The sequence below is a fragment of the Sinohyriopsis cumingii genome, chromosome 11 (assembly GCF_028554795.1).
Source record: "Sinohyriopsis cumingii isolate HCF-2022 chromosome 11, ASM2855479v2, whole genome shotgun sequence".
NCBI lineage: Eukaryota > Metazoa > Mollusca > Bivalvia > Unionida > Unionidae > Sinohyriopsis > Sinohyriopsis cumingii.
Genome location: NC_142971.1, coordinates 20235338 through 20259736, shown reverse-complemented (window position 1 = coordinate 20259736; position 24399 = coordinate 20235338). Strand labels below are relative to the sequence as shown.

Genomic DNA, 24399 nt, shown 5'->3' with positions numbered 1-24399 from the left:
ATGAAATTTGATAAATTTGTTACTGTGCATAAACAGACAATCTGATTAGTTTGCCATTTTCTAGCATTTATTGTAAAATAACGTTCTGAACTATTTAGACTTGTACAATTTTAACTGCAATGGAGATATACGTGTTATACTAATACAAATTTAACTGGGTGTTTCCTTTGTTGTTTGCAAAATGCACAATACAGTAAAAGATATGTACATGCTTACTGCTATATCTACTGTACTTGGTTATTTTCTTAAATTTCGACGTTTTGCTTTATTGTTATCGGCCTTGGAGTATAAATCACAGTTGCAAATCATAAAGACCCAATGTCATCCAATTCTTTATATTTTATTATTCATTTATGCCCACATCTTTCAATCATCAAACTTGTACATTTTTTTCTTTTCTGACCCCTTTTGATAAATTGATTTCCCATTATTATCCAATTGTTTTTTATTTTTATCGATTTGGTCTTCCTATCTTGCAGATATTGTCATCGGCGGATTCTTCCTTCTTTCCGTCATAACATACGATATATCTCGCCTGTCACCTGCAGAAAGCCATACATATGCGTCGATCTGTTCTCAGTACGTCTGCTACAGGGTTATGGACTTAGCAGGGATATTCGTGCTTTGGCGTTTCAAACGTAACAACGCAGACAGCAAAGCATATCAGGCTTCTCTTCTCATGAACATTATCAATCAAAATAAAGACACGAAAATGGGAAAATATTTACGTTTAAGTGACATGAAGCATGTGGATGAATACCTCTCAAAAGTAGGATTGACTGATTACTCATTTTATGAAAGATTTTGTGAGCTTATTATCGATAATGGTGAACCAGACGTCCTATTTCCAGGCAAAACAGATTACATAGCAATGACTTCCGGTTCCACAAGCGGGAAGAGTAAAATGTTCCCGAAAAAGAGACGTTTGGCCATGAAGTTTGGATTGTATCTGACGCTATTGCAATATTTTCTCCAAAATACAAAAGGAAACAAAAATCTGAGAAGGATACAATCTGTACGTGTATACCCTACTTTTACTTATTCAAAACACAATGTCACTATCGGACCTATATCAGGTCTTACGGCAGATCGGTCACTGCGCTTTTTTCTGACTCCATTAAGAGGTGGGAAAGTAACTACAGAGACTGAAGCCTTCTATATTTCCTTGCTCTTTTCTCTGGCAGAGGAGGAATTGGGAAATATTATATTCTCCAATTCTTCAATGGCATTGAGATATTTCAAATTACTGGAGAAGAGATGGGAAGAACTACTTTCAGATCTGGAGAATCGGAATATATCAGAAAGTATACAAATACCCGAGGATATTAGATCAACATTTATTACCAGTCTTTATAGAAGAGTACGTTCTGAGAGGATGCACCAGCTGAGGAAAGAGTTCAGGAGAGGTTTCCAGAACATTATTCCGAGAATTTGGCCATCTTGCGCAAGTATATCTTGTATTTCAACAGGTGCATACAAAGTCCAGGTATGTTGCATAGAGCGTCATATTGGTTTTTGTTTCATAATGCATGACTATTTTGAAAGAGAACATACTTTTGCAAATTCATTTAAACTCTAATATTTATAACTAATATTACCTCTTTTATCACGATGCTTGCAAAAAAGTACTTGTAATTAATCAATCAAATCCACTATGTGCAGTGTAAATTGAATGCATATACAATGCAGTTGCCCCAGAGCAATGCAACATAAATTACATGTTTATTCTTTAAAATAAAGAGTGATGGTCTTAATTAAATTCACGAAAAGGCGAAATAGAAGCAGTCCTCTTTGTTATTGTTACTTGTATGTGTATGCTGCCCTTTTAGTCGCTTGCTTTAATTTAGTTCTGATAAATGATTTACAGGTTAAGATTGATATAAGTAATAAAGGTTGATATAAGTAATACAGTTTGATATAAGTAATACAGTTTGATATAAGTAATAAAGGTTGATATAAGTAATACAGTTTGATATAAGTAATAAAGGTTGATATAAGTAATACAGGTTGATATAAGTAATACAGGTTGGTATAAGTAATAAAGTTTGATATAAGTAATAAAGGTTGATATAAGTAATACAGGTTGATATAAGTAATAAAGGTTGATATAAGTAATACATGTTGATATAAGTAATACAGGTTGATATAAGTAATAAAGGTTGATTTATGTAATACAGGTTGATATAAGTAATAAAGGTTGATATAAGTAATACAAGTTGATATAAGTAATAAAGGTTGATATAAGTAATAAAGGTTGATATAAGTAATAAAGATAGAGATAAGTAATACAGATTGATATAAGTAATAAAGGTCGATATAGGTAATAAAGGTTGATATAAGTAATAAAAGTTGATATAAGCAATAAAGGAATCAAAGTTGATATAAGTAAGAAAGGTTTATATCAGTAATAAAGGTAAAAGATTGATAGTTCAACCACTTTAAAAAATGTAGAAACGACAGCTTCTTAAGGATGATCGATGCTGTTAGCACGTATACTGCACAACTCAACACGAACTGATCGTTTCCTTACCACGTCGTAGTCACGAGAATATTAGAGGATGTTACCTAGGGTTGTAGCAACATTAATAAGCATGGGTAAGATCCAACGTAAGGTAATTTAATTTCAGCTTCTGTCTGTTATCAGACAACGAAAAAACAAAAAAAAATCTTTCTCTCGATAAATTTGATAAGAATCTTCGACGATCATCAACCGGTGCATCTTTGCGGATTATTTGTCTACTCATTCGGAGATAATTGTATGGACGTTAAGTGAGGTTGTAGTGCTTCCTTTTCTATGAAAGTGCTCTCATTTTGGGACATAAATTTAACTTAGTATAGTGCGTTATTATACACGCCAGCATATACTTGTTTTGTCGGTTTTTTGTTGTTGTTGCTTAGACCGCTAATAATATAGAAATATCATTTCTTTTAATAGTGAAATACTCAAATAATTCACCAGCGGTCATCAAATACCGTCAAGACATAAAAAAACCAATCCCCTACACACACACACACACACACACACACACACACACACACGCGCGCAAACAACAAGAAAAAAAAACAATAATCAACTGATGTAAATATCGGATGTAACTGAAAATAGTATGATGGGAAGTAAATTACGTTTTCGTCCATGTGATTTGTTTTCAATCGCTTATATTCCCATAGCTCATATATAACGAGGAAATAATTATTACTACTTAATGTAAGGAACAGTTCGACTCAGTTCCTCTTAGTGCATTATCAGTGAAGTATTTCCTTCAGGTTGAGTTATCTCGCGTTACCAACTAGTGGCTCGCGTTACGATCTAGTACCCTCGCGTTACAAACTAGTGCATCGCGTTATGAACTAGTGCTTCGCGTTACGAACTAGTGCCCTCGCGTTACAAACTGGTGCTTCGCGTTACGAACTAGTGCCCTCGCGTTACAAACTGGTGCTTCGCGTTACGAACTAATGCCCTGCATGATATGTCTCTTCAAGGCGTGTAAAATTAAATAGATATACCATGACGTCAGTTAGTTCTGCTTAAATAACGTAACAGTACTCTCGAGGAAACAAATATTTCCACATTTTTATCTGACTGAATCAGGTATTGTAAAATATAGTAAGGTCTAGAGCATATTGTGATAGAGTCAACTGTCGGTGCTCGAGTGCGTGACTGTGAAATTTGAATTAGGCACTAATGTCCTGCGCTATACGCTCTACCAATGGTCTCCAAATCTGTCCACACTCACACACACTTGGTCCAATAAGTATAGCTGTTGCTGTCGGTATTAGTCCCTATATGTACGGTAGTATGATAATATACAAAATTATACCTAAGTCATTAGACTAGGGACATCACTCCATACCACTTTTCAACAGTGATAATTACTAGATGCGGCTATCAAGTTTTATCGTTTGATGGAAACTATTTCCCCTATTTCAAGGCTGACTTTTTGAAATTACAAGGACCGTTCTTTTATCATAATGAGCAAGTATGAATGTAACATCTCATAAAGAGTCCATGTTTAAGTTGATGAAATGGATATTATTATTCTTAAACAGACAGATATAATAAAAGAACGTTACCTGGGCGATGTTCCTGTGCTGTGTTTTGGACATATTGCAACGGAGACAATATATGGTCTGAATTTTGCCATGGACAGTTCCGAGGACGAATACGTCTGCATGACTCCGATTAACTTTTACGAGTTCATACATTTGGAAGACATTGAACAAGATCATCCCAGAACCTATCTAACCCACCAGGTATGCCAGATATGTTGAACTTTTCATAAGTTTTTAATGAAAAATAATGTCTGCACTCCTTGTAACTCTATATATTTACCTACGAACACATACATTTAGAAAGTGCAACATGTGACAAGGATTACAACCGGAAATACGTGTGTATTTATAAAGTTAATGGTACAGTAGCACAGTCCTGGGTAAATAGTGCCCAGAAAGTTGATATCTCCAAAAGACAAACTAATAAAGATAACGTAAGAAAGGTATCATCCTCAAATTACAAGATATTATTTTACAAATACAAATCGCACCTTTTTAAAATTCAAATACCTTCTCAGTGGATACATTATCATATATTGCATCCAGGGCAAAAACGTTTGCCTCCATTTGTAGCTTCTTACGAACTGCAGAAGGACCCTATTCAGCTTCCAAGACACCCGCAGAGGGCATTGATCAACACCAAATGCATGTCCGTCTGTATGTACGTATATATGTGTGTACTTATACATGTCTTTTGTTCATTGATACAATTGTTGACCTTGCGTATAATAATGACCTTATCCATGAGAATATGTTTATTCTTACAAATGCAATGACCAATCGTCACTCAGAGAACTCTGAACGAAGAAATTTGTCTTTTTATGTATTTGATTCCATTTTCTAATTGTAAAGCTTGCTTATAACCGCTAATGGACGATGTTAAGTTCAGGATAGCTGCCTGAGCAAAGTTTAATTCCCACATCTGTATTGGTTAGCCTTATATATATATATATATATATATATATATATATATATATATATATATATATATATATATATATATATGCACACACACACACACACACACACATATATATATATATATATATATATATATATATATATATATATATATATATATATATATATATATATATATATATATATATATATATATATATATATATATATATATATATTACTTTGTGGATGGAATTTTATTTAATAAAAATGTATTTTTTTGTTACAAAGTATGGATGAATGATCGAATATGGGGCACGAATGAAGGAATACTTTTATTTGTTTTGTTAGTACTTAAGTTCTTTTTTCTAAATGTTAAAGGATACACAGACAGAGGTTTACTTTTGGTCGTGCCTTTATAAGAATTAATTGTGATTACTTTAGTGCTTGGATTGAATAAGCATGCTCAGTGTTATGGTTCATTCAAATATAATTTTTATTGGAGAACAGCATAACACCAGCCCCGGATTAGGGCCTTCCAGGGCTCTAAGCACTGAACATATTATGGTACCTCCCCCTCCTCTAGAAAATGTGAAACGGAACAAAAATCAGTATTAAAAGTTAAAAAGGTAGAAAAATACCAGTGTTACCATCATTCCAAATAAAAAAATCGAAATAGTAATATATAATTCATTAAATTTTATCATCAACGATTAATTTGAATTTTGCCTGCTGCCCTGCTGGGCTGGTGCCCTAAGCACATGCCTAGTGTGCTAAATGGGTAATATGGCACTGACCATACTGCATCAGGAGTGGGATCAGATGCGGTTCGGGAAATAAAGTGTCTAGCGATAACTATCACGTCTGGGATGACTTTTTCAAGAAATTTTGGACAACTGTGAAACCAACTCCTCCAATACGCCTGAACACAATAGTTTTATTTGCATACTTGTAGTGTAAATATATTAAATCTTGGTAATTCTAATTCGACATTGGATTAGTCAATATTAGTAACATCAGTTAATCACAACAAAAACAACCATCAAGATGACCATCATGGTCATCATCATCACATGATGATAACGATGATTGTGATTATATATATATATATATATATATATATATATATATATATATATATATATATATATATATATATATATATATATATATATATATATATATATATATATATATATATATATATATGTATGTGTGTGTGTGTGTGTGTGTGTGTGTGTGTGTGTGTGCTAAATATCAAATTGAAAACAGTTCTTACATCATTCCAAATAGTATCTCAGAACGAAGTGTTTTGAAAAATTAATAATTATTTGCATTGGACTACCTCACGCATATTTGTCGCTTGCGTTGATACAAACATTGTATCCCTAGAAGACACTATTGTGTTAAAATAGATCACAGTAAGGAAAACAATGACCGATACGATCTAAAATGCGTCATAAGGAATTTGTTGGACAGGGTCTTCCGGTTGCGCTAGCTTGTAGATTCAGGGGGAGTAACTGACTTTGATCTCCCATTCATTGTTTAGATAATGTACATATCTGATCTTATTTAGATATTAATAAGGTATTTTGTCATTAATAAATAAATCCATTGATAACTAAGTATATTAATTTCATGTTTCGAACCCGGTGAGAGGAAAAGGTGTTTCTAGGGATTCAATAAGTACGTAATTGATTATGCATTATTTCTTAAAAATTGAAATAATTATGTTCAGGTGGAGAAGGGAAAACTTTACGAGATGGTAGTTACCACGTGGGACGGACTGTATAGGTACCGGTCTCAGGACGTCGTACAAATAACAGGCTTCTATGGAACAACGCCCATGTACAAATTTGTACAGAGGTTAGTAGTGGAGAATTACTGCGTCTTTTTCAAATTCATAACACCCTAATTCAATTAGATTTTTCATATTTTTGCAACTACATGTATTTGGCTGATTATACATTAACTGATACAGAAGTTGAAATCTCTTACCCCAGCGTCTTCCAGAATTCCAATTACGAGTATCAACGCTTTTGGTTTTTCAAGAATGTTGCGAAATGTCTTACAAAAGATCGATCTACATTTGCAGTCACCTTTCTACCAATTTATTTCATCTTTTCAATTACCTTTGAGGTTACCTTTCTGATTTATTTCATTATCCCAATTACTTTTGCAGTTACCTCATTTATTTCATTATCCCAATTACTTTTGCAGTTACCTCATTTATTTCGTTATTCCAATTACCTTTGCAGTTACTTTATTTATTTCATTATTCCAATTACTTCTGCAGTTACCTCATTTATTTCATTATCCCAATTACTTTTGCAGTTACCTCATTTATTTCATTATCCCAATTACTTTTGCAGTTACCTCATTTATTTTATTATCCCAATTACTTTTGCAGTTACCTCATTTATTTCGTTATTCCAATTACCTTTGCAGTTACTTTATTTATTTCATTATTCCAATTACTTCTGCAGTTAACTTATTTATTTCATTATTCCAAACACGTTGCAGTTATCTGTCTGGTTTATTTCATTCTTCCAATTACTATGTGCAGGAATCATTCAGACCTATTTCTAAATGAAAATAGCAAGCTATTTTAGCTCAAGATTACGCCATGTTAGTGATGAGCCCCATCTCACGGGTTAAACACCACACTGTCGTTGGGACGTTGATAGGATCCGATGAACCCTGGTAAAGATAGCTGTTTCTCTCATTCTTATATATGTGTGACACATTTTGTCTATATGATGAAGTTATGTGATATGTGCCCTTATTATGAATGTATCATTTTGTTTTCTTGTATAGAACGATGATAGGAAATCTATCTTCATCTCTCCGCTTCCTCTCTCTCCTACTTAGCTTAAACAAATTTTATTTGCTAAATTGTACAAGAGGGGTCGTGCTACAAGTTCTCAGAAAACGAGATAAGCGCTTCTCAATACAAATACAGTGGTCCAATTTAATCAAGCACGACAAGCAGCTGAATAAAACAAAAAGCCCCCCCCCCCAACAAATTAGGTGTGCTGATAATTAAAGGATAAAGCTTCGTTAAAATGAAGGAAAAAAAAGAGAGAGTGAGATCCAAAGCAAGTAAACAATGATGTTATCAAACTTCGGAAGGAACTGCATTTATTATGTAATGCACCTATCAATTGGTCATTATACAGTCGGAGGAAGAGTGGTATTAATAATAACAAGATTCCCGTTATATTTATAATCAAACGAAGAAACATTAGTTAAAACGCCTCGTACCCTCAATGTACTTTTCAATCAACTTTAAACATATTCAAATCTGGCTCATTTGCAAGTTCCTGTGTGCCAAATAAAAGAGTGTTGCGATCGGGACTGGTATTTCGTTAAGACTAACTATTCCCAGTGGCGTCACTCGGGTTGGTGTCACCCAGTGCGGTAGCTCATGGTGTCACCCCCATGGTCCTCCTTCCGTAACAGACCATACAGAATCCTTAGTAATGTCATTTTGGTGTCACCCCTCTGATGGTGTCACCCGGTGCAGTCCGCACCCCCGCATCCCCCTAGCGACGCCACTGCTGTGCCTGCTAGTCATGTATTTAACTATGATCGGTTATCCGCTTATGAAATCCGACTAGACCGAGCAGTGTTTGCTCTGTAAAATTTGCAATTTTTCATTTTGGTGTCACCCCTCTGAGATGGTGTCACCCGGTGCGGTCCGCACCCCCCGCACCCCCACCCCCCCCCCCCCAGCGACGCCACTGACTATTCCATTATCCCTTGAATTGTGTTTTAAGTGTTTATGAAAATAAAGCGATATTTGTTGTCTGCTTCTAACCCACACTGCCATAAGGGACTGTCTATCCGGTGATTCTCGTGCTGATCTTTTAGAAGGTCGCTGCCTTGGTTTCTGACCCAAGTGTGAATAAAAAAGTATATGCGATCACCAAAAAGATAAGGAGAAGGAACGCTATTGTTTAACAGGGTAATATTTTTTAAATTTGAAGAAATCGATTTCAAATTAAAATTTTCAGGTAGGTATTCCATACACTAGTAGAAGAGTTAAGGAAAATGTTTTGTTGTTTCAAGTCTTGCATTTCATATTGTAAAGTTTTGTCGATTACGTAAATTGTATCTTGACATTTCTCCCACCAAAGGAGAAAGCCGTTCATTTAAAAAACCTTGTGAATAATTATAAATAATTGTGTGAAAAGTGCAAAGTTTGTGAGATTTTCTTGTTTCTGAGGGTGACGGGGCAGCCGCTTTCCTCATAAATATTGCGTCTCGGGCACTTCTTGCTAGACCTGTGACTATCCTAGCAGCCTCTCTCTGGAATGAGGAATTGTAAAATATTTAGCAACGTATGCGATCTTATAAGTATAATTTCAGTATGTAGACTCACACTGCATTCATTACTAAGTGTGAAGCCCAACTTTTTGCGATTGGCAACAAATTCAAGTGACTCCGGTTTTCCTGGGTTGAAACTTATCAACCATTGATTTAATCAGTCTTGTAAAGTTTCTAAGTTGGCATTGCGTATATATTACTGGATATCTTGCATACTTCGATCGATCGATCGAGAGGAGTTTGACTCGGTAGTCATCAATGCCGTTGATACATTCAAGAAATAATAACGGTCTTTGAACTGAGCCCTGCAGCACTCCAGATGAAACAGACTGAATTGAAGATTATGCGGTTTTTAGAGCAACAGTTTGTATTCTATCGGACATAATAGTTAATGAACTAATTAATCAGATCGGTCTACGTACAATAGCTTAAGTTTGTGGATAAGTTCTTTATTTTAAGATCTGTGGAATTTCTTTTGATATCAAAATATTACACACGATCGAGTGCTTCACAAATATTATGGTACATATTTATCATTTGTTACACGGTTGAGTGATTTTGGAAGAAAGCCCGATTTACATTTTGTAAATCAGATCATTTTCATGTAAATAATTGTATGCCTGTATGAAAATGTCCCTTTCCATGATTTTGCTTAATCAAGTAAGTAAAGAAATGGGTCTGTAACTAAAGGATCATTTTTGCTATCTTTTTTGTGTATTGCTAATACTGCATCCTTCCCCCCCCCCCGAGAACTGGAGTAAATTTTCTTTTCCAGAGATTTGTTGAATAAAATACATGCAAGTCTTATAATTGACAGTGTTACACACTTTAGAAAATTGTGACTGGTCTTATCAGAGCCACAAGCTTCATTTAGAAGAATTGTTCTTATCACGTCTAGAATTTCCTCTTCACTTACTATGACCATTGCCAATTTGTTAATTGTGCGAAATGGTAATTCTGGGAGAGTTACATTTGTATCGTTGACTTTAGAGAGATAAATGAAAAACGAATTTAAATACTCGGCCTTTTCTAAATCGGGGAATGCAGTGTTCAATGTGCCATGATTTTCATTGAATAGTAGTGGTGGTTTATTATAGGATAATTTTTGTTTGACTAAGTGTCGGTGAGCCTCCAAAAGTCTTTTGAGTTGGTTCTGAGAGCATTAAATTTTTCATAACATTTAAATTAATTTTCATTGAAATTATTTTTGATTTTTACTTTATTCTGAACTTTTTATATTTAGCACAGTTTCTTCGGTTGTTTGTTCTGATCACTTTTTTCTCAGCCAGTCTCTGTTTCTAGTCTTCTTTCGTAAAATTCTATCATACCAAACCTTATAGGAAGGCATCTGTCCGCCATATCTAGTAAAGTGGATGTAAATAGATTGTTGCATCGTTGAATTCGGGCACTGGCTAAAACTTTATATCCAGTAAAAGTTTATTATTAAAGTATGAATCCTCCGAAACTGAGCATATTTATAAAGCCATAACATCCTTCTAAAGCAAGAATTTGATTTTCATATAGGCTGGTTATTAAAAAAGTATCTCGGTGGACACTTATTAACATATCAGTAGAAATATATCAAGAAGTTAAATTTCTATATTAAATGATACAATAACAGGGTTGAACAGGGATGCTCAATGACTAATTACTCTGTTAGGCTCATTTATCAAAATTTTGAATAAATTGTTTCCTCCTCGGTAGTTTAGATAGGAATTTAGGAAGTTCTCATTTAGGCCACCAAAAATGATTAGGTTTTAGGAAATATCGAGGGCTCGTCAGCGTTTTTACAAGGATGCTTTAGTTGGAAAGATTAAAATGCCTTTGAATAATTTCAACAATATACTGAAATTCGAAGAAAAAAAACCGAAACAAAACTTATCAGCTCCAGAGACTATTACTGACATAATCACTGGGATGGAAGAGAAAAGAAAGGAGAGGAGTTAGAAGTGGTTCAGGACATACGGTACTAATTATACGGAAGAACTGTGAACCAGTCTAGAAATGGGTGAACAAATAATAGAGTATTTACGGGTTTGGTGGTCCATAATTGGTTAATAATGAAAATTAAAATTTTAGTAAAAAGATCTTTTGAGAGCTTATCCTATATGTAATTTTAAAAAAATATAGACAAATTTCTATTGATGCAATTTTAGCATTCTTACAGGCTTGACTCAGGAGTACTCAATAATGAAAGTAGCACCTGATTCATTTTGTGCAGAATCATAACATGTGTTTCATGCACATGTATGTAAACAAAATGCCGCCGGTCATATGGTGTTCTCCACACATAAGCTTGCACCAAGGTTAGATGTGCATGGAGAATTATAGGTCTCATCATCAGCACTCAGAAATTTTAAGTTATCGAATTTTGAATATGATGGTGTTGCCATATGTTTACTATTGGAGTTGAATTACTACAGTGTGTCCTATAGATTCCTCTGGTCAATCATCTTTTCAACCCAGTCTCTAACACACATCTGAGATAAATACACACGTTAAGCTAAGACTTACACAATGTTTATGTGGCAATCTTGAGCATCTACACAGAGTCTGCACTGGGTATGTTTGAGCTTGACTTCTCGTAAAGTGAACATGTGCGTGGTTTGGTGGTTTTAAGATTGTTTATAAATCAATTCAGAACAAAGGTTAACTGAATTTTAATCTCATTGTTGTATCTCTCACCTTTTGATATCGTTTCCCTCGATAAATTGTTAGTACAGAGTTAGCACAGACATCGGTTTTTCCCCTTTGCTAAAACCGTTTAATTTTTCTTCTTTTTCTTTTGAAAAGTTCGCATAAACTTTAAGGTGCTTGTGAGGGTTGTGCTTGCGGTATTTTTTTGTAGTAACTGGAAGGCTATTTCATCCCATGACACACAGATTCTGAACCTTTGGATGTTTTCGAGACTTTTCGGTAAAGCTTATGTATTGAGGAGAATGTGGTACCTCAGATGACGAGTATTCATTAGGTTTATATTGGTAATTTGCATAATCGTGTTCATTTATTGACATCATTTGTTTTACAGGACTGGAGAAATACTATCATTGGATGTTGTTAAAGTCCACGTGCACAAAATAGCCTCTGCTATAAATGAAATATCCCGGAAGTGGACCGATAAACCCCTATACGAATACACAACAGTAGAGAACTGTTACACGGAAAATATAGAAGGTATTCATGACAGTAGATGCTTATAAGTTAAGCTCATTTGGATGTAGGGCAAATTAAACGTATGGCATGCATATTTTGGCATATTGCTTTATACATCTTGCATCCCTCAAGATTTGCTATTTTGTCATTATTTGAAATTAAAAGGACACCCTCGAAGTTATGCCCCTTGAGCTGGTATCATCCAGGGTATCTTAAGATATATCCACAGACTGGTTGTGATAAAATCCGTTCACATTTGTTGCATTGAAAAGTCTATTATAAATATAAGCCGAGTCAAGCTATTTGATCTTGTACTCAATAAAAGGGTTGTTGACTATCGACTTGTTTATTTAATGGATCCAAATACAAAATCGAAAGTTATTTGCTTATGCAGAAGTTCATAAAATCAGTGAAGCACACAAATGCAAGAATTTACCATTGTATTGATCACAATACCATTCTCATCTGATTTGTACAATCAATCATTTGCATCTGTGCAGCCATACTGACAGCCAGATTTGCATCATTTTTATTCAGGATCAGATGTATACTGAAAGAAGTGATTTAGTTAAAACCTCGTGTTGGTGTGGCTGTTTATTGCAGAGAGGTAGTGACAAGATTTCTAAAATAAAGCCATGAAAGACTGACAGGTAGTTTCTATCCCCATATGGCCTGCATGTATTCTGTCACGCAACTTCAGATTAAAACCTTCTCCAGATCTTATACCGACCCCTTTTCAGACAGCGAGAAAATAAAATATTCCTATCGCTGCCTCAATCATAGTTTTCATTGCGAGTGTGTTTCCTCTCACATCATGGGTACAGTTTTTGCCTTTGAGAAGAAACTTTGCAGTGTTTTTTTCCAAAGACACCAGCTTCTATAAAAGGATCTTACAGTCAGGCATCATAGTATCTTTTGAGTCCTCTCGCGCTGATATCATCACCACCTGATCACTAACTTTCCGTTGTCTTGAAATATATAGCATGATTAGATACAGTTTGAAGTCTTTTTTCTGACTGTTACATTTGTTATTTTTATGACTTGTTTTCATGACTGTAAGAAAAACGTATTATCTGGCCAATGCATTGATCAAAAGACAATCCCCGATGTTTGCAATAAGGTCCATAACAGCAGAAACATTTGTGGTGCAGCTATTCGAGGATGGAATGGTCTCGTCGTTCAGATAATTACACCTATAAAATCATGGTTGGCAGAACTCAAGGCTCATGGCATATCTAAGTCGTTGACTGATTCATCTACCACATCATTCTAGGTTGCCTTCTGTTTTGTTTGTTTGCCGAACAACATAATTCCTGGATACCCTCGTCGATAAGATTCCAGGGGGACGGTGATGGCCCAAAGTGCCAGAATACGAGGCTAGAAGGGCCGAAGCGCGGGGAGAGTTCCAACCAGCTAGAACATTTAGGGATAGCTTTCAAAATTCAGTTGCTAAATTACATCTATAAGTACACTTAAGAGGATTGCATTTCGCTATGATTCACTACGCAGAAAAAGAAAAAGAACTAAACAAGGCACACACACGCATATATGCGTTAATTGGGTCAGTTACAAAATATCCACTTTCTTGCGTGTCGCCGAAGTGACAGAAGTATCAAACTGGTCTATAAGTCATTAAAGCACACCAATATTTTTGTACAAGTTTTTGTATTTGTCTATGCTTTTGTACCTATCACAAGTTTTTCTGTTAGATCAGACAGTTCATTTTACTGAATTCTTAAATCATTTTCTTTTAAAGGTTTAATTTTTTTATCACTTAAATAAAGAGTTGATACAAAATCGTAGGTTGTTGTCATAGACCTATTAATGCTTTCATTAACATTAACCTTTCCATAAAATTCACTATCTGTCTGTTGACTTGTTCTATGTACTTCATCTATAATTGTGACAGACTATGGATAACATATATCAGTATATCTTCCAACGTTTTCAGACCAGCTTAAAATGATAATAAATGATTTAGTCTCTTCATCATATTCTTTCTTATCATCATTTAAATTCTTTCAACAACTAAGTTGTAATTGCGATGTCTAACAGATTTCTAGAGAGAGAATAAATTTTAAATGATATAAACAAATTACATACTGTTTTCAAAGATGAAAATAAGCTGAAAAGATGAAGTTGATCTAGAAAGATATACGACCATAAGAGAAAATGATTATATATTGCTAACTGATCGTGAAGCAAGAGAATAAAAATATATGTGACTGTTATTAATGCAAATTCAAACGTATTATCAGCGTAAACAGAACCTGATCTAAAACAGTACAATATATAAAGAATTTTTTAAAAGAAATATTGTTAAAGAACGTGATCCAGCTAAAAAATATATAGATTATTTGCAATGAATAAAGTAACAATGGAATACATTTATGCATATAAGCATCCATACGCAATAATCTGAGTGTTTTGTAATAAGCCTAGGATATGTGTTATTTTTATTTACGTATTCATTTATAGCTTATTTAGATTTTAGGAAGCTTTTCTTTGACTATGGGGAGTCGGACACTGGCCGCTCTAGGTCAAGAACACCTATCTATCTATCTATCTATCCATCTATCCATCTATCTATCTAGACAGCCGTTTGTATGTAACTACTACTGATGTCCAGCATACTTAGAAGCTTGGTCAGCAAGCAATATGTAGCTGACTTACCCGAAACAGTTTAGTGAGGAATAATGTGTCCATTTATCGGACGTTTCTGAAACCTCAGGAAGCTGTAAATGTATTCAAGCAATTATTTCCACAAGGTTATTAAATAGACGCAACAAATGAGAATTTTGATTGACCGACTTTATTTTCTTGCACAGATGCTGTTTTTCTTTTCATTTTGTTAGTATTGTACTGCAATTTTCTTGGCTTTAAGTGTTATACCTTTTCCAAAAAATGCATAAAACCATACAAAAACAAAACAAATTAAAAAATAAACACAACAAAAACCCAAACAAGAAACAAGAAACAAAACCCAACAACAAAACAGAAACAAATAAAAACAAACATGATTTTCGAGAATATTGTTCAAAGAATATCATACAATATTCTTGGACCAGAAAAAATCAAATATCAATCATAAATATACACATTATTGCAGTTCTTGATTGGATTTAAATTATCTATTCTCTTTTTACAGGTGGATTATCTGGAGAGGTGTTCTTTGTTATTTTTGTGGAACTTCAGCCATCCAGTTCAGTCGTGACCAAAGAGGATATAAGTGAGGTGAGATGAGTAAATGATGGATGGCTGGATGAATGAAAGATATAATGACAGATGATTGATGAATGCCTTGAAGAAATTATATCGTCTTTTATTAAGTATAGTTGGATCAATATTCATTTCCTTTTATATATTAGATCCAGCAACGTTTGAAAGCTAAAGCCGCAAGATCTTCTTGGACGCTTCCTAAATGTTCCTAACTGTTTAAACTGCGTACACCGAAGTTTGTTTGTTGTTTTAGCTCACATTAAGACAAGCAGGCTGTATTTTATTAAGGCACATGGAGTAAGGTACTTCGCGAATGTGCACAACAAGGCAGCAAACCAGCGGCTGAATGAACAGGAGAATTCATACACTTTCAATCGCGAGACAGGCTCGCTAACAACTGAACCACGGTGGCTTCTCTCGTACAAATAGTACAGCGCACAAACATTTGGGGATATGTCTTTGGGTTTTGTGTGTGCATTTGTGTGTGTGTGTGTGTGTGTGTGTGTGTGTGTGTGTATGAGAGAGAGAGAGAGAGAGAGAGATAGAGAAAGAGAAAGAGAGTCTTTCGCCGTGCTCACTTTGCTAAACGTAAAACTGTTTAGATTCCCTCCTTACCCACATCACACACATTGCACACCAAATATGGTTATACTTAATTTGGTTTTGCGGATAAACTTATAAGGTACATCAGTGCACATATTTCATGCCTGACACTTTTCATACTGTGGAAATGTCCATCATTACTTCCAGAAGTGAAATCTCTTTATATTTTCTCTATTTTTAAGAATACATTTTATCTCTTACGAATTCTTTCCTCGTACTTGTAGTCTTCTCTTGACGCTTGCATGGATTAATTTTTTTTTGTTGTTGTTGTTTTCTGCTCTTTTTGTTGTCATAGCTAAAGTTCAGTTTTATCTATCTCCTCTTTCATAATGTGTGGTTATTCTCTCTTGAATACTTCAGCTGGATTCCCTTTTAATGGCGGCTGAGGATCTGTACGGATCAGCAAGGCGAAGAGGATCTGTTCAGCCTTGTCAAGTGTGGCAGGTCAGCCAGGGAACGTTTGACGCCGTAATGGATATCATACTAGCAACGAACCCGGAAGCCACCGCCATGCAATTTAAACCGCCCAAGATCACGCGAAGGCCAGACATTCTGAAGCATCTCTTGAGCAGAAGGATAAACTGATACAAAAACAACAAATAAAATAAGAAGAAAAATGTTACAAGTTGCCACATATCTGGGACAATCTGTTAAAATCGCTAACCATTCCATCGAGTGATGTTAACAGTCAGTAGAAATTAAATCAGTCTGCTGATGAAGCCCTTAGCTTGAGGACGAAAACTTCATGTTAGCTTTCTCTATGGTTTGTGCATGCAGTAAAAAAGTTTAAACAATGTCAAATAAGAAAAACAATATATATATATATATATATATATATATATATATATATATATATATATATATATATATATATATATATATATATATATATATATATATATATATATAAATTTTACAATGTACAGAACCGCACCGGTGGCCTAGTGGTTAGAGCGTCCGCCTCGGATGCGAGAAGTCATGGGTTCGATCCTCGGCCGAGTCATACCAAAGACTTAGAAAAATGGTACTTGCTTGGCACTCAGCATTAAGAGGTCAGTGTTAGGATTGGTCGGCCTGACGGATAATGTGACTGGGTGGGACATCATGCTACATGTCTGCGGCATGATGCCTCAGTACTAGACATTACTATAAACTGTCACACTGCAGACATCGTAGCGATATAACTGAAACGTTTTTAAAGCTAAATAAAAAATCCAAATCTCTCTCTCTATATCTCTCTCTCTCTCTCTCACACCCACCCACCCACCTACCCACCCACCCACCCCCACACACATTTCATGTACAGCGTTTTGTGTGTTTGCTCATTTAGCCCACCCGTGAACCATTAGAATATTAATGAATTAGAACGGGAAAAACTACTAAGCATTCAAGCAAAATGAAATAGGCACAGCTTGAAAAAAGCGCATCTTCTGTCATGCGTGTACTAACTGACATACTCTTGTATACTACTTCGGTATATTCTCAATATAGTACACGACAACAACATAAATAATATTGCGTGATGTCATGGAAATGTTTTAGAAAGGACAGGTGCGTATTTTGGATTTTTATTTCTTTGGATTTTAAATTTTTTGGATTTGGATTCTTTTTTAACGTAGCTTTAACAATTTTTTCAGTCATATCGCTACGATGTCTGCAGTGTGGCAGTTTATAGTGATGTCTAGTACTGGGGCATCCTGCCGCAGACATGTAGCATGATGTCCCACCCTGTCACATTATCCTGACAGCAGGCCGACAAGTCCTTACATCAACCTCTAAATGCTGAGTGACAAGCGAAGCAGCTGTTATTACCATTTTTGTAAGTCTTTGGTAAGACTCGGCCGGAGATAGAACTCACGACCTACCGCATCCGAGGCGAACGCTCTAACCACTAGTCCAGTGCGTATGATGCTTCTTTGAGGAAGGTATATATATATATATATGTCTTTGGGTTTTGTGTGTGCATTTGTGTGTGTGTGTGTGTGTGTGTGTGTGTGTGTGTGTGTGTATGATATATGTGTGTGTATATATATATATATATTTGACGTCATGAATTTGAATTTGTTCTAGGAAGAGTTAATCTTCTCTGTATTCGTTATTGTACTGAATTTTGCATTCTCTGTTTGCCTGTTCGATTTCCAATCTTCTCTTATATGAGATAAGATCTAACACTGGTAAAACACGGCATCTAAATCAAACACTTCACTAGAACGCAATGTTACCAAATGGCAAGCGTGACTGCCAAATCATTTTGACAATAGTGATGATGGTAAAAGGTGTAGAAAGTAACAGTCTGTATGCGCAATCGTACCAAAAATTTGCAATTTGGTTTTTGTGTAGCTTTGGAAAGTGAAGTCTTCCAGTGCAACATGCATTGGATGAGTCTTAGGCTTTAGGCGAAAGAATGTCCAAGTCTTCCAACTCTGTTAAACTATGTGTATGCCATATTTCTTCAGTCTTTTGTAGATTTTTAGTTAGGCTTTCTTGCTACTCCAGTCCCCCCCCCCACCTAGGGCAGGTTAAAAGTGAAAATACATAACAGTTCTTTCTTGTTAATTATGCTTTTTATTTTCATTTTGTATAGATCGTAAATAAAAATATGCTATGCATACAGTGTGTTGTTCGCTACCAGATCGATTGCAATTAAATCTAAGTATTTCAAGCCTTTTAAAACAGAAAAAAATTGTTTGTAATATGAAATGCAAACACCTAGAAGGTTACTTCCCCGAGATGAGGGTTAGCTGTAAGTTTGCAAACTTTAAATGAGATCCCAGCCTGTCCCTACTCCCATCCCTAATCTTTAAAAGCCTCGGAGCAGATTTAAACAGTTATATATATATATATATATATATATATATATATATATATATATATATATATATATATATATATATATATATATATATATATATATATATATATATATATATATATATATATATGTGTGTGTGTGTGTGTGTGTGTGTGTGTGTGTGTGTCTGTGTGTCTGTGTCTGTGTGTGTGTGTGGTTCTATTTTCTTTAGTAATGTTTTTCTTCAAGTTCATTTATAAAAGATAACAGCAATGTTAGGCCTGATGTTATAACGCCTGTTTGGGTTGGGTCACAAATACCTTGAAGCATGGGTCAAAGGGGAAAAGAAAGAAAAAATAACAAACAATAGGACACCATCAAAGCATATTATTATAGGTGTGAAATTAAAGGTCATTGGCAACACTTTAGCGCAGAAAGAATTCGAATCTAAAAATAGGAAAACTAGCGAAAAGCAGGAATTTAGAAGATTTAAAGAGAGTGTTAGGGTTAAGGACGGAATCGTATCAGGGAGGTATGTCATATATGTGATAAATATTTTATTCTGGCCACTTGGTAACTGGCTAGGGTAGGTTGAAACAGAGGTATCATGGGGTTGGTGGAGGTATTATAAAAGGGGCGTTGTGATGCCGCGTCTCAACGTATGACTACTTTCAATTTCATTCAATCTGAACGGGACTCCATGAATAAAAAGAATTTTCTTTAGGTATTATTATTATTACAGCTCTTTCTTCTGTGATTCAAATTAATTTATATCTTTTTCCTCGTAGTATGGATGTAAAATATGTAGCAGCACAGAGTTAATATAAATTAAGTGCTTTTGAGACATAGGAAAAACTCATGTAAAATACAAAAGTAAAGAAAACAATGAACTAAAAAAAACACAAAAAATGAAATGAAAAATCCTTCATAATTCGGTTTCTTCCAACAACAATAGAGAAAAGCTAAATTTTAGATGAATGGGAAAATAAGTCCCAATTCTCTTAGCAACATTTTTCAACGCTCTCGATATTGAGCACTAAAGAAATAACCAAAGGCATACCTTGATAATGAAAGCTCTCCTAGGCATACCTTGATCCTGAAAGCCTGACCAAAGGCATAACTTAATCCTGAAAACCTGACCCAAGGCATACCTTGATCCTGAAAGTCTGACCCAAGGCGTACCTTGATCATGAAAGTCTGACCCAAGGCGTACTTTGATCATGAAAGCCTGACCCAAGGCATACCTTGATCGTGAAAGCCTGTCTAGAAGCATACCTTGATCGTGAAAGCCTGTCCAGAGGCGTGCTTTGATCCTGAAAGCCTGACCCAAGGCATACCTTGATCCTGAAAGCCTGACCCAAGGCATACCTTGATCGTGAAAGCCTGTCCAGAGGCACACCTTGATCATGAAAGCCTAACCAAAGGCATACCTTGATAGTGAAAGCCTGTCTAGAGGCATATATTGAGAGGCATACCTTGATCATGAAAGCCTGTCCAGAGGCATACCTTGATCCTGAAAGCCTGTCCAGAGGCATACATTGATCCTGAAAGCCTCTGCAGAGGCATACCTTGATCCTGAAATCCTGTCCAAAAACACACCTTGATCATGAAAGCCTGTCCAAAGGCATACCTTGATCCTGAAAGCCTGTCCAAAGGCATAAATTGATCCTGAAAGCCAGACCAAAGGCATACATTGATCCTGAAAGCCTGACCAAAGGCATACCTTGATCCTGAAAGCCTGTCCAGAGGCATACTTTGATCCTGGAAGCCTGTCCAAAGGCACATCTTGATCCTGAAAGCCTGACCAAAGGCATAGATTGATCCCGAAAGCCTGACCAAAGGCATACCTTGATCCTGAAAGCTTGACCAAAGATACACGTGGGTCTAGAAATCCCGACTAAAACAATACGTAAAGCCTCGACCTAGTTTATTGTACCATGTCTGTATTAAATGCTGTCAGTTTTGTTTAGTGGGGTATGTTTGCTAATAAGCTCTTTTTCCAAATATCAGCACTTAATAGATTCAAGGCCGAAGGTTTTGAAATGGATGAGTAAGGTCAAACAGATCAAATATCTTATATGTTTCTATTTTTGCTGGACATTTCAAATAAATTCACATTTATTATTTGGATCAGTAATTTTCAAATTATTGAAATTAATATGGACAGTATGAAAGTAGTTGCTCGTTGAAAACAAGCTGCATTAACGATCCTCAAATCTGCAATACGATATTCAACTAAGGCTACTTATAGGTGTTGTTCTTTGCCTCTCACTCTATCGTCTTTCTCATTCTTCCTTTTGGTTTCATATTTTGCATTTCATGTTACCTAAAAGAAGGTAAAAGTCGAAATCGAACGTATCGCGAGATCCAAGAAATGTGGGCATTATTCACTATCCATGTTCAACGTCCAGGTTGTGGAGTGTGGTGTGTCACTTTTTCACTGACTCTCTGTGGCACTTGGTCTGTAGTTATATCACATTTCTCTCTACCTTATAAACGTTTCGCGTCTTCAAAGTAGTCTTATACAAATATCTGTATCTCCTCTGTCTAAGTTAATCGTTATTTCAAGACCTTCATTTTCTGATGAATTTGAGGGCAAATCCATAGTATTGTAGTCAGCACAACCCAACGGTTGCCTTTTTTAAAGTACGAGACCCAAGCGTAGTAACATTTATTATGGCCTCCAATGTTGTGATTCGCGATTCTTCGACTGACTTAAGAGAAATAACGAGCAATACAAAAGCCATATCAGAAATGAGGTGGCTCCCAACACAAAACTGGGCAACCATTTAATCTCAGCTGGATATTCGTTTCGGTTCTCGAAATGTTGCCCACTAAGTTGAATCTTAGATTTACAAACATTTCATTTTGTAACCAGTCTAGGGTTTCACTTTTACAGATTAAAAGGAATGATTGTCGAGCTGGACCCGGCGTCTGTGTGTGTCCATACGGCCAGCTGCATCTTAGATAAAGGTTTATGTTACAGAAATTTTTGCATTCAACTTTTGTTAAATAGATTTATCTTTTAGTTACTAAAAACGATTGAATCGACCAAAGAGGAGTGTTTTTCTCTTGATCATGCTAATTTATATTAATGGACATGCCATGTATTCTTGCAATACGTGCCGGCTTCAGTTAGTAGGTTTATCAAGTAATTTAGCAATGATCTATATTTTCTAGGTTTTGTCTATCGTCTACCAGTAACATCAAACATAGATACTAAATGCAGTTTTTTGTGTTGTATCACATGATCATGTCCACAAGACGTATTTAGTGCATAGTCCTTATTCTCCCTTGTTATGTCATAGTACGGTTAAAATAGTCTCGTTGACGTCTTGTACCATCGTTATATTCCCTTGTTATGTCATAGTACGGTTAAAATAGTCTCGTTGACGTCTTGTACCATCGTTATATTCCCTTGTTATGTCATAGTACGGTTAAAATAGTCTCGTTGACGTCTTGTACCATCGTTATATTCCCTTGTTATGTCATAGTACGGTTAAAATAGTCTCGTTGACGTCTTGTACCATCGTTATATTCCCTTGTTATGTCATAGTACGGTTAAAATAGTCTCGTTGACGTCTTGCACCATCGTTGTTTTAGTGAGTCCGCAGATTGCATCAAAACACTAGCAGTTTGTGTACATTGTTTCTATAACTTCTGTAAGTGTTCCCAGTGTTCCGTCTATGTTTGGTTTGAATCAAACAATTCTCTCCCTTTTGAATTACATTCCAATTATTTTCAGAGATTATTTTGCATGTATTTCTGCGTTCTTTCGCTGTTTGCTGATACAGTTGTCATAGGACAGAAATAAAGTCCAAAGGCGGTGATAAAGAAATGGGCATACTTGACAGACATGTTTTTATTAATGTTGACATATTGCTATGGAACTGTTCTATGTGTTTTTCCAAGTATTGGTTGGTCTAGTAAAGAAATCATTATTGTCTTTCTATGGAAAATAAGACAATAAAGATTGTAGATTAACTCGCTGCTGGTCCAGTCTTTAAATAATATTTGTTTTCGGTAAATGTTTCTTAATCAATATCAACTAGCCAGCCAATCCTCTATGAATACAGTTCACTGACATTTAGATGACTCTGAAGTACGTTGCAACTTAAAACTAGGCTGAAGATATTAAAATCACGAGCGTATATTGGATACTTTTGATTTGAATGGAGAACATGGTAGTGTTCATAGACAACGGTTGAAAACAAAAATGACGGAAAGAATCCAGCAGGATATCGCCTGGTTTGTTATTAAGACTTATTTTTGTGGAATTGAAATATGTTTGACAACAACACTCACAAAAAATCCAACGATAAGGTTAGTAATGTTAAGCAGGAGCATGAAAAAGCCATCAGATTAACAGTGAGATAAACAAAAACAAAAGTAGCTCTCATCATCGTTACACTTTGAGTTCCATATCTGTTATGTCGTAACATCTGTATTCTGCTTCAAAGAGCTTCTAGTTTGGGGCCCCGAGTGGCCGAGTGGTCTAAAGCGCTCTTCGTTACGGATAACTGCCATCTCATCTCTGTATGTGGGGGTTCGAGTCTAAGATTCAGCCAATGTGGGTATGTGAGAAAGCTTGCCAGTAGCTTCTCGTGGGTCGGTGCTTTTTTCCGGGGTTTTCTCTGTTTCTTCCGCCACCATTAATACTGGCCGCCATGTATAGCCTATCATGTGCTGCAAAATGGCGTTAAACCCCACAACAACAACAACAAAAAAGCTTCTGGTTTCAGGTACATTCCATTTGCGGGCTTGGTTAATTCCCTCTTTTGTAGTTTTGGTGGAATCTGAAATTACCCAAATAAGCAATGTCATTAATTTCATGATGTTAGCTCACAATGTACATTCAGTAGAACTTGGGGTAAATGTGTGTGTGTGTGTGTGTGTGTGTGTGTGTGTGTGTGTGTGTGTGTGTGTGTGTGTGATTTGGATTTTTAACGTAGCTTTAACAATTTTCAGTCATATCGCTACGATGTCTGTAGTGTGGAAGTTTATAATGATATCTAGCACTGGAGCATCATGCCGCAGACATGTAGCATTATGTACCACTCAGTCACATTATCCTAACACCAGGCCGACCAGTCCTAACACTAACCTCTTAATGCTGAGCGTCTAGTACCATTTTTGTAAGTCTTCGGTATGACTCGGCCGGAGTTCGATCCCGCGACCTCTCGCATCCGAGGCGGACTATCTAACCACTAGGTCACCGGAGCTGTCGAACTTGGGGTAACTGGTGTGGTCCATTACATATCTTTCTCGTGGAAAAAAGTCCTAAATTGTTTTATCTTTATAAAGAATTTACTTCATAAGGGACACCACTATTTTAACCTCCCAAAATCAAT

At 35.6% G+C, this 24399-nt stretch overlaps 1 protein-coding gene across 6 annotated transcripts in view; it reads left to right on the top strand.

The window, feature by feature from the left end:
* Window positions 1-23015, top strand: part of LOC149787712 (uncharacterized) — a 53714-nt gene extending 30699 nt beyond the window's left edge. For all 6 annotated transcript variants that reach the window (XM_089973900.1, XM_089973903.1, XM_089973905.1 and 3 more), the window contains 6 exons: window positions 480-1486; window positions 4051-4254; window positions 6692-6819; window positions 12311-12456; window positions 15584-15669; window positions 16618-23015. In XM_089973900.1, coding sequence (XP_089830026.1) covers window positions 480-1486; window positions 4051-4254; window positions 6692-6819; window positions 12311-12456; window positions 15584-15669; window positions 16618-16842 — 1796 coding nt within the window. In that variant the 3' untranslated portion in view covers window positions 16843-23015. The remainder of the gene's footprint in view (window positions 1-479; window positions 1487-4050; window positions 4255-6691; window positions 6820-12310; window positions 12457-15583; window positions 15670-16617) is intronic.
* The last annotated feature ends 1384 nt before the right edge of the window (window positions 23016-24399 follow it).